The 17942-nt window shown below is 40.3% G+C and overlaps 1 protein-coding gene and 1 non-coding gene across 2 annotated transcripts in view; both read left to right on the forward strand.

Moving 5' to 3' along the window:
• Nucleotides 1-17942, forward strand: part of Psmd1 (proteasome (prosome, macropain) 26S subunit, non-ATPase, 1) — a 74677-nt gene that overhangs the window by 5769 nt on the left and 50966 nt on the right. The window contains exons 2-12 of the mRNA NM_027357.2: nt 196-239; nt 1227-1300; nt 1440-1609; nt 5412-5617; nt 6969-7112; nt 8181-8407; nt 11650-11710; nt 12760-12888; nt 14795-14883; nt 15643-15721; nt 16188-16361. Of these exons, the coding sequence (NP_081633.1) occupies nt 196-239; nt 1227-1300; nt 1440-1609; nt 5412-5617; nt 6969-7112; nt 8181-8407; nt 11650-11710; nt 12760-12888; nt 14795-14883; nt 15643-15721; nt 16188-16361 (1397 nt within the window). The remainder of the gene's footprint in view (nt 1-195; nt 240-1226; nt 1301-1439; nt 1610-5411; nt 5618-6968; nt 7113-8180; nt 8408-11649; nt 11711-12759; nt 12889-14794; nt 14884-15642; nt 15722-16187; nt 16362-17942) is intronic.
• Nucleotides 16914-17035, forward strand: Gm22786. The gene has a single exon (XR_003949307.1). It is a non-coding gene; the product is annotated as a small nucleolar RNA SNORA26 (small nucleolar RNA).

Here is a 17942-nt window from a genome sequence, read left to right on the forward strand (position 1 = left end):
CCTCTCCCTTGGAAGCAGTAGGATGGAGCCTTCTTTTTACATGGGTGCTGGGATCCACTTCTGGTCCCCATGCCTGTGCCTCATGCACTTTACCAGCTGAGCCATCTCACCAGCCCCATTGTTAGGTTTGACCAAGGATTAGTATCTATCTGCATGTGTATGTTTCTTAATTGTGATATGTCTTTTGTTTTACAGCTGGAATTATTTCTCTTCTGGATGAAGAAGAGCCACAGCTTAAGGTATGAATTGGGGAAAGTTACTTGGCTTACTGTGAATTCTGTGAAACAACTTTGGTTTTATGATATCTTTACATTTCCCATCTTTTAAAGTAGCCCTTCTATAGCCTGTAGCCAGTCATTGATATCTAGATAGAGAGGACAGTATTTTGATACTAGAAATTAATGTAGGGTAAGAGCTCATAAAAGGGCACAGGAGTAAGTAACCCTCCAGTTGCCTTATCAGCAGTGAGCACAGAACATTTCTTCTTCTGTGTCACATACGTATTTTCACTTGACAAAAATGTGGAATACTGAGCAGGCAAGATCTCTCAGCAGGAAAAGGCCCTTGCTTCCTAGCTTGACAACCGGAGTTTGATCCTCATAACCCCCACAGAAGAGAACTGATCCCCACAAATTGTCTTTTGACCTCCACAAGCACACTGTGGCACATGGACACATACATACACACATGCACACATCCAAATAAATGTAATAGGACAATTATTCTTAAAGTTGGAAACAATTAGAATGTTCTGCAAGTGGCTCTAGATACCTGTAGTGATGTAATGTAAACTATCAGCCTGAAGTCTTACAGATGCAAAGAAGAAATGTTCACTATCAGAAACAATAGTACATGCATAGTTTGCTATTTTGTGTTTGAAAACAACAAAAAAGAAATGGCCAAATCTAAGAAAAAGTGTATTAGTTCCTAAATTATGTATTTGTCAGACATAAAATTTTAAAATAAATATTACTGAGAATTTGGCCATAAGCTTGTGGAGACTTGTTTTGTTTTGTTTTGTTTTTTGAGACAGGGTCCTTCTACATAGCTTTGGCTGTCCTGGAACTGTATGAGACCAGGCTGGCCTTGAACTCAGAGAGTGGCCTGCCTCTGCCTCAGCAGTGCTGGCATTACAGGTGTGCACTCCCACACCTGCCTGATTGGTGGGCACTTATAGGAAACATGGTGTGAACTCTTTTTAAATCCAGTTCTGTTTTGTTTTACAGGAATTTGCACTACACAAATTGAATGCAGTCGTGAATGACTTCTGGGCAGAGATTTCTGAGTCTGTAGATAAAATGTAAGAAAATACTTTCTTTTGATAAATTTGGATAACTCATTTAGGACTCTACTGCTAATTTGTGGCTTGAGTATTTAAATTGTGAGTTTTTAAGGACGATCATAGCTTAAAGGAGACCTACCTTTCCTTATTTTTTCAGAGAAGTTTTATATGAAGATGAAGGTTTCCGAAGTCGGCAGTTTGCAGCCCTGGTGGCCTCGAAAGTGTTTTATCACCTGGGGGCTTTTGAGGAGTCTCTGAATTATGCTCTTGGAGCAGGTGACCTCTTCAACGTCAATGATAACTCTGAATATGTGGAGACTATTATAGGTAATTATCTTCCATCTGACAAGGTTTATATTTGCAGATGCCTTTCTTGCTCTAGTGGATATAGCCTTTTTATTCACTTTAATATCACGTTGCCAGATCTTAGTTTAATTGAAGTTCTAATCATCATCTGATAGTGTTAAACAGGCTCTGTTTTTACGCCAGCTTCTGGCTGAATGCTGCTTAGCTTCGCAGTGACAGCTATCTCCAGTCCAGTGCGTGGTTTGGTGAAATGTTGATGTAAGATTGCTAATTTTTATAGTTGCCTGTCGAAGGCTGATCCTGGACCCAGAATTCTTTTTCCTGTGGTTCCTGAGTGCTGAGATTACTATAGGCATCTGCCACAATCATCTTCTATAGTTGCTGCTATCATTGGAAGTGTTTGTTCTTCATGCCATGCAGTCATTCTTCATAGTCTAGATTTGTTCCACAACTCACCTGTGAGGATCGCTAGCCTTGTTGCACAAATGAGAAAACGAGGGTTTTAAAATGAAAAGATGCATGACTATTAAATAAAACAGTAAGGAATTAAAGCCTAGATTGATTCTAAAACTCCTATTGCTATTTTTTGTTTGTTTATTAAGAAGGATTTTGCTATTTATGTAGCCCAGTACAGCCTAGAATATTATATTTCTCTATAGCCCAGGCTGTTAAACTTTTGATCCTCCTGCCTCCACCTCTCCAGTACTGGGATTGTAGTATGTCACCACGTCTGGCTCATTTGTTGATTTTAGAAATATTGGTGTGGTAGTCTGTTACTGTAACAAAGGCTTGAGATTATCCACGTATAATGAAATGGTTTTTTGAGACAGGGTTTCTCTGTCTCCCTGGCTGTCTTAGAAGTGCAGATATCTGCATTGCTAATTAAGGGGGTAGCTGCATTATTTGCCTAGACCTTTAAAAGGATAAAGTTTGTTATTTTCCTTCAGAGAGCTTTAGTCTGATCAACATTTTCTACAAGCACAGTGCTCGATGGCTGTTTGGGGATTACTACTTTATTCTCATCAACGGACCTAAACTTTCATGGTTCTACCTAGATGAGCACTAGACATGGTGTACTCAGTTTATCAAAGTCCATTGCTAGTCCTCCATGCAGAGACTCTTAGCATGGGTCACCTAGTGGGCTAACAGTTCTTTGTAGTTCTTTCTGTTTGCCAAGGTTTGCAACTAATTAATCTTGACCTTGCTTCTCTTTGAGCTGACAAACCTATGAAGAGAGGGGATTACTAGTGTGGGTTGTCACCCTGTAGGGACATATAAGGCAGCTTGAGGAAATACCGTTTTTGGCTTCATCTAGAATGCTTAAGACATGATTGCAAAAAAATATAACTGACTTGTACATGTGTTTCTCATCCAGTGTGTTATTGGTACCCTTCAGTATGTCTCTGTCGTCTCCATCCACACTAATCATGAAATGCGGAAGTCCAGTTGAGCATCTTTGCTCCTGCATGAACTTCCAGGCAGTCCAGGGGGATATAGGTTCCATATCATGTGTCTTAGACAGGGTTTCTATTCCTGCACAAACATCATGACCAAGAAGCAAATTGGGGAGGAAAGGATTTATTCAGCTTATACTTCCATACTGCTGTTCATCACCAAAGGAAGTCAGGACTGGGACTCAAGCAGGTCAGGAAGCAGGAGCTGATGCAGAGGCCATGGAGGAATGTTCTTTACTGGCTTGCTTCCCCTGGCTTGCTCAGCCTGTTCTCTTATAGAACCCAAGACTACCAGCCCAGAGATGGTCCCACCCACAAGGGGCCTTTCCCCCTTGATCACTAATTGAGAAAATGCCTTACAGTTGGATCTCATGGAGGCATTTCCTCAACTGAAGCTCCTTTCTCTGTGATAACTCCAGCTGTGTCAAGTTGACACAAAACTAGCCAGTACAATTGACCCCTTGTCAACTTGACACACAAATACATCACTAGTAAACCTCAACCCTTAGTTCTTATTCATCCCCAAGATCTTAAATAACTTTAAAAGTCCCACAGTCTTTACATATTAAAAGTTCAATCCTTTTAAAATATCCAGTATCTTTTAAAATTCAAAGTCTCTTAACTGCCAGCTTCACTAAAAAACTTCCTTCAAGAGGGAAAAATATCAGGGCACAGTCACAATTAAAAGACAAAATCAATCTCTAATCGTCCAATGTCTGGGATCCAACTCATGATCTTTTGGGCTCCTCCAAAGGCTTGGGTCACTTCTCCAGCCGTGCCCTTCGTAGCACACATGTTGTCTTCTAGGCTCCAGCCACCTGTACTCCACTGCTGCTGCTGTTTTTGGTAGTCATCTCATGGTACTGGCATCTCCAAAATGCTGCTGTCTTCCAATGTAACTTGGCTTCAACAAAAGCCTCTCATAGGCTCTCTTCATGGTGCCAAGCCTCAACTCCTTTGCATGACGCCTTCAGTCCTGGGCCATCAATTTCAACTGAGGCTACACCTTCACCAATGACCTTCCATGGCCTTTCACAGTGCCAAACCTCAACTACTTTGCATGACCCCCTCATGCCTTCAAAACCAGTACCACCTGGGTGACCCTTACACATTACCAAGTCCCGCTCCAGCAGGAGTACAACCTTGGCTATCTCTGGAACACAGCCTCTTTTTGCTTTCAGAAAACACTTCCCAGAAGATGTCACCTCAATGATACTGGTCTCTTCTTAATCACTGCTAATTTCTTAGCTCCAGCTAACCAGCATCAATAGTCCCAGTAATGCAAAGGTTTTGCTTTAGTAGTTCTGGTATCTTGTTAATCACAGCTGATTCTTCAGCCCCAGCTAACCAGAACCACAGAATAATCCAACTCCAAAATAGCAGTGGCCCTGAAAAGTCTTTAATTTTCCCTCTGAAATTTCACAAGCCAGGCCTCTATCTTCTGCACTGTTCTCAACATTATCGTCCAAGCTCCTACATAACATTCTGACAGAGCTCTTAACACCGAATGGATCTTCTAGCCCAAAGTTCCAAAGTCCTTCACAGTCCTCTCCAAAACATGGTCAGGTTGTCACAGGAATACCCCACTCCTGGTACCAACTTCTGTCTTAGGGTTTTACTGCTGTGAACAGACACCATGACCAAGGCAAGTCTTAAAAAAAACCAACATTTAATTGGGGCTAGTTTACAGGTTCAGAGGTTCAGTCCATTATCATCAAGGTGGGAGCATGGCAGCATCCAGGCTGTCGGGGTGAGAGTCTTAAGCCTACACCCACAGTGACACACTTACTCCAACCAGGTCACACCTCCAAATGGTGCCACTCCCTGGTCCAATACAAACCATCACATCATGCTAAGATTTTTTTCCCCTGATTTGCTGCTGTTGCTTAAAAAGTATTTTCATTCTTTGGAGTTGCTTTCTGAGCCTGTGGCTCCATTATTCCCCAAAGATGGTTTACTAACAGTTCTTCATCTCAGAATACCTGGTTTCAGATGTGAAGTATATTACATTCTTTGTGGTAGTTGCTGTTACAGGCCTTTTAAAATATTCTGTGTAATATTTTAAAGTATGTATTTTTTTTAAGTGACAGCAACTATTTGTAGCCAACTCTTTTGAATTAATCAAATTGATTAATATAATTTTGATCAAAATAATTAGTCATGCTTGAAACAATATCAGCATTGTTGGTGTTGATGTGTACTCCTTTGTTGTAACTGTCATAAAAATTACTTAATTGAAAGTTCTAGCATTTTAATGTGTACTTACTACTTTGTACTTATTTCTAGTGTTCAGGATCATAAATGTAGACTTTGTCCTTTTCTAGTAGTTTAGACCAATTTACAAAATAATTATTGTATTTTCTCCATAGCAAAATGCATTGATCATTATACCAAACAGTGTGTGGAAAATGCAGATTTGCCTGAAGGAGAAAAAAAGCCAATTGACCAGCGATTGGAAGGCATCGTGAATAAAATGTTCCAGCGATGTCTCGATGATCACAAGTATAAGCAAGCGATTGGCATTGCTCTGGAGACCAGGAGACTGGATGTCTTTGAGAAGACTATACTGGAATCTGTAAGTAGATTATGTCATTTCAGAGGTTGGGATTGATGGGGAAATCAACGGAACAGAGTGTTCAAGTGCAAGCTCTTGTTTTTGGTTTTTTGGTTTGAGACAGGGTTCTTTTGCGTGGCCCTGGCTGTGCTGGAACTCCCTCCACAGACCAGGCTGGCCTCGAGAGATCCACTTGTCTCTACCTCCTGAATGCTGGGATTAAAGGCTCGTGCCACCGTCACTCAGATTTTTTTAGAATACTTTTAATTGATTCTCTGACACTCTCATACACGGATTCAGTGTATCTAGATCATTTCCACTCCCACCTCCCTCTTCACACTGCTAGACATTCCCATCGTGTCCCTTTCCCACCTCGTGACCTCTTTTTTTCTTTCATTGCCCTTTATTTGTGTGTAGGGGGAGCACACATGTGCCACAGTGCATGCATAGGAATTAGAAGACAATTGGAGTTGGTTCTTTCCTTCCTCCATGTAAATCTTAAGGATGAACTTTGGTCAGTCTTAGTAATGTGTTCCCCCACCAGCCTGTCTTTCTTTATAACTTACGCAGTCTAATTAGTGCTTCCTGAATGTGCATGGGTCTAGGGTTCTCCCACTGAGCATGGCAGTCCACCAGTGGCCATACCCCCACAGAAAAATGACTTCCCTTTGTCGGCATCCATCAGTTGCTAATAGCTCCTCAGCTAGAGCTCCAGTCTGTTGAGCCTCTCCCTCATCCATGTTGGAACGGTGACTGGTTTGAGCCTGTGCAGATCTTGTGTAGGTGACCAAAACTGCTATGAATTCATGAATACATATGAGATGCTCCAAGAAAGCAGAAGGCTAGAACTGAGGCTCAGAGGCAGAACACCCTCTTGCATGTCACCTTGCATCACAAAACTAACTTCTAAACAGGGTTACTTTTTTTTTTTTTAGTTTTTGTTTTGTTTGTTTTATTTTTAAGTTTAAATCATAGCCAGGTAGTGATGGTGCATGCCTTTAATCCCAGTACTTGGGAAGCAAAGGCAGGCAAATTTCTGGGTTCAGGGCAGCTTGAACTACACTGAGAAACCCTGTCTGGAAAAACTTAAAAAACAAAGGGGGCCAGGCGTGGTGGCGCACACCTTTAATCCCAGCACTCAGGAGGCAGAGGCAGGCGGATTTCTGAGTTTGAGGCCAACCTGGTCTACAAAGTGAGCTCCAGGATAGCCAGAGCTATACAGAGAAACCCTGTCTTGAAAAATCAAAACCAAACAAACAAAGGGGGAAGGGGAATTAAAAGAATTTGGTTCTAAATATACATAACTACATATGTAACTACATAACTACATATGTAACTAGATAACGATATGTCTTTAAATTGTGTCTTTCAGAATGATGTCCCAGGAATGCTAGCTTACAGCCTCAAACTCTGCATGTCTTTAATGCAGAATAAACAGTTTCGGAATAAAGTATTGAGAGTCTTGGTTAAAATCTACATGAACTTGGAAAAGCCTGATTTCATCAATGTTTGTCAGGTACTCACTCTGATTTCCTCACTCTGTTACACCACTGCATGTTACTGCATAGGCTGAGTTGCTGTGGTCGCTTTGCACAGGTAAGCTCAGTTGCTCTCTCCACATCCTGTGAGGATAGGATACGTGGAACATGTTCCTTTTACTGATAAATGGAATCTCACAACACTTAAAAATAATTGCGTTTGTTCTTAATTCAGTTTGATATAATCTATGGGTTCATTACTTAAAATGTAAGTGAACACTGGGTACATTTTATCTCTTTTGATTTTGATACCACTTAAAATTTTCAAGTAGCATAGAAAATGTATGAAAGCCTGATTTTTTTCCCCCCCTTTCTGTAGTCCTTTCCCTAAAATAATGGTAGATGTTTTTCCCAGTTCATTTCACATTTTGATCTACTACACTCTTCTCAGTGTCTGTAGCTTCCACTGCCTGGAGCTATGCATGATTGACTTTTACACAATTAATATACTATATATGCTTTTGTACACTGCTTAAGAACATAGCGTTTTTCATATTCATTGTAGTGTGTAAATGTGTAATGTGTCTTTTTTAAAAAGGCAGGTGGATTTCACAGTTCAGGCTGGCCTGGTCTACCGAGTGAGTTCCAGGACAGCCAGGGTTACACAGAGAAACTCTGTCTCGAAAAACCAAAAAAAAAAAAAAAAAAAAAAAGAAGAAGAAGAAGTCACACTTGCTAGGTGTGCTGGTGCCCACCTTTACTCTCAGCACTCAGGAGGCTGATCCGGGAAGATATCTGTTTGAGTTTGAGGCCAGCCTGGTCTACATACCTAGCAAGTTCCAGGCCAGTTAGCTGGTCAAGGATACACAATGAGATCCTGTCTCAATAAAAAGAAGTGAAAATTGATTCAGCAGCTAATATTGCTAGCCACCAGGCACAGTATTAGGGCTGTGAATGTGATTTTTAGGAAAAATTTATTTAGTGTTGGTTCTGAATAGAATGCTAGGCTAGAGACACTTTTTGCTGGGGACTGTTTGTCATGTTCTAAGTACCCTTGCAGATGAAGTTTTCAGTTACTATGTGCTTGTTCTTTATCTCCATTGCAGTGCTTAATTTTCTTAGATGATCCTCAGGCTGTGAGTGATATTTTAGAAAAACTGGTAAAGGAGGACAACCTGCTGATGGCCTATCAGATTTGTTTTGATTTGTACGAAAGTGCTAGCCAGCAGTTCTTGTCATCTGTCATCCAGAATCTTCGAACTGTTGGTACCCCTATTGCTTCTGTGCCTGGATCTACCAATACGGGGACTGTGCCAGGATCAGAGAAAGACAGGTATCAGTATCTTCCTCTGCACCAGTGCTAACTGCACATCTGTATTCATCTGGGGAGTCAGTGGGATCTTCATAGAGAGTAGATTTTAAGAATAAATAAGTTAACTATTAGCTTCTACAGGTTATAAGGTCTTGTGCTATTGCCCTGTCTTATACTATGATAGGCAAAGTAAGGACAACCAAAGTGAATCCTTCTAGAAAGAAATAGAAAGGATTGGGTGGTAAGGAAAGCGTGTCAGATAGCATGTGGCTACTAATCAATTATAATAAAATATGTGGGAATAGGTGGTCCAAGATATTTGTCTCAGATTCATCTGGGCTAAATATTTAGAAAGAAATGTTCTGAGCTTTGCACTTGTGGTAAAACCAATAATATCTTAGACCCATACATACAATATGCAGTTTCCCCTTCATATTCATATATATTTAGACCAGCAGTGTAATTTGTTTGTATCTTGACTGTTCAAGCATTTTTTTCTTCCAAAATTGTCTGTTTAGCAATAAGAGTTTTGAAACCTATTAAGATCTCTCTTCCCTTTCAACTGCTAATGCCTTTCTCATAAATTTCAAACAAAATTCTAGGTCTTGAAAGTATTCTTCAAGGCTCCATAGCTATATTTACAGGCACGCTGACCAATTAGACTGACTGACTGGGAGGGTTAGTCCTTAGACAAAACAATATAAGCCATATTTACATAGTGTGCTGATGAGGGTCTGTGCCAGTTTGACACAGCAGACAGTTTGACATAGTCATCTGAGAAGAAGGGATCTTGGTTAAGAAGTTCCTTCCATCAGATTGCCTATAGGCAGGTCTGTAGGGCAATTACTTGATTAATGATGGGGGGGGCAGTCTACTGTGGGCATTGCCACCCTGTGCCAGTGGTTGTATAAAAGAGCAAACTGAGCAACTGTAGGACCAGGCAGTGAGCAGTGTTCCCCCATGGCCTCGTCTTTAGTTCTGCCTCCAGATTCCTGCCATGAGTTCCTTTTCTGACTCCCTCATGATGGACTGAGAGTGGAACATTTAGGTCAAGCAATACCCCCCTCCCGCCTTTGTTGTTGTTGTTGTGCTGCTGGTGGTGGTGTTGATCAGAGCAATAGGAAGCGAATTCCCTGAAGATTGGCACCAGAATAATATAGTGTTGCTGTGACGTGCCTGACCATGTTGTTTTGGGAGGACTATGAAGTATTTGTAGTTTTTTGGGGAAGGAGCCATCGAATGCTTAGAGTCTAAAGGACTGTTCTGTAGGCGCTTGTAAGATCCTTTCTTCCCACTTTGCTTTCCTGTTGACCTATTTTTTGTCTTTTTTTATGAGTACTAACTTTTTTATTTCTAAGACTTATGGTGTCTTACACTCAGATGTTTTTATCCCATTGCTAGGATCCTTGTATATTCTGTACAGACACTCTACCACTGAGATACATCTCAAACCCCTAGATCCACTTTGATTCTTTTTTTTTTATTGTGGCTATTATAAATCTGTTGCGTTTCTGTGAGCCTGTGGGCATTTTGACTGGGATTATGTTGAATCTCTTCACTGAAATCTCACAATACTGAACCTGTAACCCTGGCAATATTCAGCCCATAATCTATGAACATGGTACTTTTCTTTATTTACTTTTTAGCTTTAGAAAAATTTAAAAACAGATCGACCTTTCTATAAAACTTTGTCTATAGGAATCATACAAACATCTGCCAATAAATAGATCACGTCTCCCTTTCTCTCTGTACCTCCTCTTTCCCCTTCTTTCTGCACTGGCTGGGATTCCCATTGTATTGTAGAATAGAATGAAAGTGACTCTCCTTTGTTCCTGATGTGAGGGAATAACATTTAGTTTCCTGCTCTCCCCCCTTGTTTATTTATAGAATTTTTTTGTTGAATTTTTTCTTTGTTCTTGAATTCATTTTAAAGTCGTTCTATGTTTCTCTGCTGTCATTTCATTGTGAGTTAATCTTTTCTGAAATGATTAGACTTTTTTTTCCTCATCTGAAAATTTCTAGTAGTTGCATCTGAGTTTCTCTAATTCTGATTTGTTTTGTTTTGAGACAGGAGCTTTCCCCAGGCTGGCAGAGTGCTGGGATGATAAGCGCATTGGCTACTGTGCAGTTCTCTGTAGTGATAAGGGTTGAACCCAGTGCTTCATGCATGCTGTGCAAACACTATCGAATGATCTACGTTCTCACCCAGTCTGATATTCTCTCTGTCTCTGTCTGTCTGTCTCTCTCTCTCTCTCTCTCTCTTTTAAGAGATTTATTTTATTTATGAGTACACTGTAGCTGTCTTCAGACACACCAGAAAGGGCATCAGATCATATTACAGATGGTTGTGAGCCTCCATGTGGCTGCTGGGAATTGAACTCAGGACCTCTGGAAGAGCAATCAGTGCTCTTAACCGCTGAGCCATCTCTCCAGCCCTGATTCTCTTTTTTTGATTTTAAATACTCCCTCCCTTCCCCCTCCCCCGCTCCCTTTTGGAAAGAATCTTGCTGTGTAATCCTGGCTAGCCTGCAATTCATTGTGTAGACCAGACTGGCCTCAAACTCAGAGCTCCACCTGTCTCTGCCTCCTTAATGCTAGTATTAAAGGCATGTGCCACCATGCCTGAAATGTCTACTACTTAAAATAAGATTTCTCATATAATATTGTACATTATTATAATTTTCTTTGATTTATTTTACTAAAATTCGCTTTCCTAAACTTTTACAGAGGTGGCGTGTTTAAGCTTATTTTTCTATTTTCAATGTTTTCTAAAACTTTGTTTCTCTTGTGTTGTGTTTGTGAGGTAGCAAACAAAACAGCAGTGTGTGTTTTCTCTCCAGCATTGTCCTCTGACCTAGAAGGAAGTGTCAGTTGTCTGGCTTTAGATTTGAGGGGATCCCAGGATTTACTGAACACTGTTTTCTTAGCTGCTGGTGGTCCATCTCTACCTGACTGAGGAATGCACAAGAATTTGTTGTCCCCTGTTCTAGTTGTAGTTATTATTCAGGAATTTTGCTAACTAGATTTGTTTTTGTTTATTTTTTGTTTTTTAAAGAGTTTATTTGGGGGAAATTTAGTAACTGCTTCTTCCATCTTAGAGATGCTAGAGTCTTATTTCTTATTGAATAATACCCACAAAGTAAATATATTTTCTTGTAGACTAATTTGGACATAGTTCAGATCTACGCTATAACTAAATTGCCTGTAACTTCTATTTAGAAGAGATTTATTGAAGTGTTGACAGTTGACTTTCCTCATTTCAGTGACCCCATGGAGACGGAGGAGAAGACAGCCAGTGCAGTGGCTGGGAAGACACCAGATGCGGTGAGTGTGCCTAGAGTGTGCTCAAGGACTCTCATGGTGCTTTTTATTCTTCTTTCTCTTCCTCCTCTTTCTTCTTTCTCTTCCTCCTCCTCCTCTTCTTCTGCTTCTTTTTCTTCTTTATTTTGAGGTAGGGTGGGGAGACAGGGGGAGCTGTCACTCTGCAGCACTGGCTGTAATTCAGTACGATTAGATTAGACTTGAATTCTGCCTGACAAGTGTTGGGATTAAAGGTGTGTGCCACCATGACCAGCACATTGTTTTACATACATAATATATATATACTTTAGTTTTTTTGAAAGTTTGGGTTTTTTGTTTTGTGATGTCAGAGTCATTTTATAAAAATGGATTTTCTATGAAAATTCATCCAGAAGACCCAGATTTAGTTCTAGCACCTACATTGTGGTTCACAGCTATCTGTAACTCCAGTTCCAGGGCATCTTATTCCTCCTTCTGGCTTCTGGGTACCAGGCATGGAAATGGTGCACAGCCAATCCATAAAGGCAAGCACCCACACAGATAAAGTAAATATGAGTTACCATGGGGTCCTGAGAGGTAGCTCGGCAGTTAAAACTGTTGCTTTCAGGAGACCTTAGATGGGTTCCTATCACCCATGTTAGAAGGCTCCCATCCATCTGTAACTCATCTTTGGGAAACCTGATGCTTTCTTCTGATACCTGCACACACATGGCATACATTCTCACAGACATATACAAATTAAAAAAAAAAAACATAAAATAAATTTTGGCTTAAAAAGCTTCCTTGATATAAATTGTTTTCTTCTCTTGAACTTGTAGTCTATCTCAGTGAAATGTAATAAAGGATATTGTGGTTTATCCAAACAATGAGAGTTGAATTTTTTAGATCCTGTCATTGAAACATGAGAAAAGGAGGGTGTGTGTATGAGAGTGTGTTATATGTTGTGTATTGTGAGTATGCAAGTGTGTGTGCATGTGGCTGTGATTGCTTTCATTGGTTTAAGACTGATGAAATAAAATTGGCATAGTGATCTTTATTGATATTAATATTTTTATTCCTTTTTGTTTTGCTAGAGTCCAGAGCCCAAGGACCAGACACTGAAAATGATTAAGATTTTAAGTGGTGAAATGGCTATTGAATTACACCTGCAGTTCCTAATACGAAATAATAACACAGACCTCATGATTCTGAAAAACACAAAGGTAGGAAGTGTTCTGTTATGGAGCATTCTCTTAGACCTCTGAGGCTTTGCTTTATGCATATAATCAAGAAGATGTTAGAGGTTTTGCAAGTAGGCGTGGTGGCACACGCCTTTAATCCCAGCACTTGGGAGGCAGAGGCAGGTGAATTACTGAGTTCGAGGCCAGCCTGGTCTACAGAGTGAGTTCCAGGACAGCCAGGACTACACAGAGAAACCCTGTCTCAAAAAAACAAAAAAACCCCCAAAAAACAAAAAAAAAACCAAAAAACCCCAAACAAACAAACAAATAAACAAACAAACAAACAAACAAAAGGTTTTGTAAAAATAACAATGAGTGCGGCTGACCTCCGTGTAAGAACATCTGCTCAGCATGTGTGAGTTGTCTCTGCATTGACTTTCCAGCATGAGAAAGGTCCTACTTGAGTAGGAAGGAAGTAGCAAGGATTGAGTTCCTGTTGTCCTAGTCACTGTTCAGAAGTGTGGCAAATTTGTTGTTTTCATTTTAAATATATTTTTATCTTAACAGTTGAACATGACAGTACGGTCAGGATATTAATATAGTTTATATGACTGTATTTCCCACTCTGCCATCAGTCTTGAGCAGACTCAGACTTTGTTGTTATGTTTATTGAGATATTGATCCAAACAAATTTTAGTTTTTGAGCAGGTGTGATTGCATCTTTAGTTCTAAAGGGCAGAACAGTAGCTCAGCTGCTGAAGTGCTTGTTCTGCAAACACAAAGACATGAGTTCAGTCCCCAGAATCCACAAAACAGTTGGTGGGTGTCATGATGTATGTTTGTAATACTGGTGTTGGGGAATCAGGCGAATCCCTGGGGCTCACCAGCTAACCATCATAGCCTATTTGTTGAACGCCAGGCCAGTGAGAGACCCTGTCTCAAAAAGCAAGGTGGTCAGCTCCTGGGGACTGACACCTGAGGTGACACATGTTCCCACGTGAACACTCACACACAACATGGTATTTTCAAGGTATGGCTCATTATTGTTGTTAGTCCACTGATCTCTTTGTAGTGCACTAAATAAACTTTTTCTTAGGAGTAAAATGTTTCATATGAAAAAGATAAATAGCATTTGAAAAATCTTTCTTCTTTCTTACTCAGTATGCCTTCCTAGAGACATTTGCTCTTTCCTTATAGCCACATGCTATTCAGTGACTAAACAGTGTTTGATTTATGAACATATATATAGTGCCTTCTGAAACCTTAAGTACATGATTACAAATAGCAAAAAGATACAGATTCAAAAATGTATAAGTTTGTTAGGGCTCCAGAGGTAGTTCAAGAGTAGAGAGCTTGCCTGGAATGTAAAAGGCCTTGGGTTATATCCCCAGTACTGTAAATACATTCCTACATTGATGCGTATATAATTTGTTGACTGTCAGAGGTACAGGTGAGAAAAATTATAGCATTGCTACTTAAGTTACTCCAACACCTTGGAGACATCAGGCAAGATGCTGAGGAGAAATAGAAATGTCTGAGTAGTTAACTGAATAGTTAGACTCTTTAGAAAGAGGGGAGTAGGAAATCTGAATTCACACTTCAGATCTGTAATTGAGCTGGGTTGTGATACTCCTAGACTCCACAGGCTGGAGTTGACATCAGAGTGTCAGGAGCTCAAGCAAGTTCAGGCCTGTTTGGGTGACATCAAACCTGTGCCATAAAACAAACATAAGTCTGACCGTGATCTTAAGTTAATACTGCAAATAAAACTCTTTGTCTTATTTTTACAGACTAGCTATTTTATCTTTACATAAAGAGATGTCCCAAGATTCATATGTTAAATCTCATTTCAATTGTTTTCTGATTTTGCTGCAGAATAGAGTATGTGAGCAATGTATGTATAAATACTTGGCCAGTGATAAAGAAGTCTCTGCGTTTGTTTTTGTAGGATGCAGTACGAAATTCTGTGTGTCATACAGCAACTGTAATAGCAAACTCATTCATGCACTGTGGTACTACCAGTGACCAGTTTCTTAGGTAAATATGCTTGGAGAATTCTACCTTGGTGCAATTTTTTAAAATGTCTATATTCCTGTATGTCTGGGGATGGGGTGTGTATGGTTGCATTTGGAGGCCAGAAGAGGTGTCAGATCCCTTGGAGCTGAATTCCCAGGAGGTTGTGAACCACTGACTTGGGTGCTGGAAACGGAACTTCGGTTCTCGCTCTGTGAGAACAGTACCTGCTCTTAACCACTGAGCTCTCTTCGTTCAGCACCACTCCCCTAAATGGCTTTAAAACCAAGATTGCACTGATAGTATCTCTTATTGTACTTTTAGCTAGTCTTGAATTTTAAGTATGTTTTGCTTATTAGATATATATTGTTTGTTTTATGTTTACTTATTTCAAAGTAAAGGTAATAACTTTTATTAGTTCTTTAGGTAACTTGAAGGAAAAAGATACATGATTTTCCCTTTATTGAAAGTAGAATTATATATCTTCTATTTAAGAATCTGAAGAGCCGGGTGGTGGTTGTGCACACTTTAACACCTGCACTCAGATTTGAGTTCAGTGCTAACTTGATCTACAGATTGAATTCCAGGGCAACTAGTGCTACACAGAAAAACTCTATCTTTAAAAAAAAAAAAAAATTCCAGAGCTTGGGAGGCTAAGGCAGGAGGATGACTGGTTGAAGACCAGTCTGGGCTAGAGTAGTAGATTCTTTCTCCAAAAAGGGAACCGCTTACTGAGGAGGAAGTTGGGAGTAATAATGCTCAAATTGCTTTTCTTTTTTACAGAGATAACTTGGAATGGTTGGCCAGAGCCACCAACTGGGCCAAATTTACTGCAACGGCCAGCTTGGGTGTAATCCATAAGGTAATAGATTTTATTCATTATGACTGGCCAGTGCAGAGGAATCCATTTTGGGGGGGGCTAAGGAACATAAATTTATTGCAATTAATCAACACGTATATGTTGTCAGATCAGGTCAGTCCTGGGACAGGGAAGAGTGAAGTAAAGAAGGCACTAAATAAGTGTCTGTTTCTTTTTAGTAAAAGGTAGAATTCCTCTTCCTGTGAGAACTAAGCCATTTTCTAACAGTTTATTAAAATGCTGTGTAGTCAAAGTTATTTGGGGAAACATTTGTAAAACAAAGTAAAAAATGGATCCAGTTAGAATATTTTCTAACCAGGCCTCTCTGGGTCTCTACAGTCTCACGTTTGAATGGTGGAGCTGGTGGATGAGAGCAAGTTCTGTCCCAGCCATCAAGTGGGCGCTCTGGAGAAGTCGCTGCAGCTGCTTTCCTCTGTTTTTCTTACCTCTTTGTGACTCAAATTCGCAGGGCCATGAGAAGGAAGCACTACAGTTAATGGCAACATACCTTCCTAAGGACACTTCTCCAGGATCAGCCTATCAGGAAGGGGGCGGTCTCTATGCATTGGGTCTCATTCATGCCAATCATGGTGGTGACATAATTGACTATCTCCTTAATCAGCTCAAGAATGCCAGCAATGATGTAAGTATTAGGGTGAAAAACCAAATCTCCATTGTTTGAGAATCTAGGACAGTGGTTCTTAACCTGTGAGTCTCGACCCCTTTGGGAGTCAAATGACTCTTTCGCAGGAGTTGTATATCAGATATCCTGTATATCTGATATTTACATTATAATTCATAACAGCTAAATTATAGTTATGAGGTAGCTATGAAACTAATTTTATAGTTGGAGGTCACCACAACATGAGGATCTGTATTAGTGGGTTGCAGGATTAGGGAGATTAAGAACCACTGATCAAGGAAATTATGTATTTGCTCAGTATTTCAGTGAATAGATTTCTTAGGATTTGGGAAACCAAAAACAGTCCTTTCAATAGTAATTTTGGGGTTTGTGTTGATGCTGCTTTTGTTTGAGTTTTGGTTTTCTTGAAATAGCGTCTTGCTATTTAGCTCAAGCTGCCTTCCAGCTCAGACATTCTCTACCTCGGCCTCCTGAGCGCTGGAATCACAGCTCTGAGCCATCAGACTTACTAGGCATTTCCCCTCTTAAAATTGTGCTTCTTCACCCTTTCCTGTGCCCTTTTAAGGTTGATACTGTACTTTAAGAGGCTAACACAGAAGGGTAAAGGAACTCTCCATCAAACCCAGAGAAGAGGCTCCCCACTTCCTCTCTGGATCCTGTCTGGAGTCACAGCTGGAAAAAAAAAAAAGTGTGCTTCTTAGTCCTTTAAGACCAGCTGAAACAAGGCAGTTTTAAGTGTCTGAAACACAGTGGTCTCAGCTGTGTGGTACTGATGGCGAATACCTTTAACCTCAGCACCTACGAGGCAGAGGCTGGGGGATCTCTGAGTTTCAGGCCAGAGTACTGGACTGTAGAGTGAGTTCTAGGATATCCAGGGCTACTCACAGAAACCCTGTCGTGAGTGAATGAATGAATGAATGAATGAATGAATGAATGAATGAATGAGTAAATTAAAAAGACCATGCAGTGGCCTTACTTAAAGATCATGGAATGTTATCACTGTATTGACCTTACTTTACACCTGGTTAACTATACCATTTTAAAGGAAATTCAGGGCATCCAGAGTAGCATGAACCATTACTGGATGGTTTATGGACACACACACACAAAGCAAACAACAAAAGACTTAGTAATAGACGCCTCTTCTCAGTGAAGCAAGGACTTCATCAAAAGTATCTTATATAATTAGTGAAGATGTTAAACGAACCAGCTTTTTACTCAAAGCTGGGCAATTCTGAGTGATGCATTAAATATAAACAGGAGCTAATGGGGGTTAGCTCTCCCAGGACCTGTTGTCAGGATGAACAAACTTGAAATATTTTTGTCCTTTTGATTTCTCTAGTTGAAGACATTACAATTCTAGAGGTGGGGCACCCTCCTGCACTGGCTTTAGTAGCGCCCACACTTCAGTTAGGACAAGGTGGGAACTTCTTAAATGACAGCTCCACCAAGGTCAGCCAGTGGGAAAAGAACTCCCAGAGCAATCTGGAGTGTCGCCATCAGTAAGAGTGAACTGTACATTCAAAATGGACAACTTCCAAAGCCTCCTTCACATGAAGACCAACCTTGTGTTCTCACCCA

This window comes from Mus musculus, chromosome 1 (assembly GCF_000001635.26).
Source record: "Mus musculus strain C57BL/6J chromosome 1, GRCm38.p6 C57BL/6J".
Taxonomy (NCBI): Eukaryota; Metazoa; Chordata; class Mammalia; order Rodentia; family Muridae; genus Mus; species Mus musculus.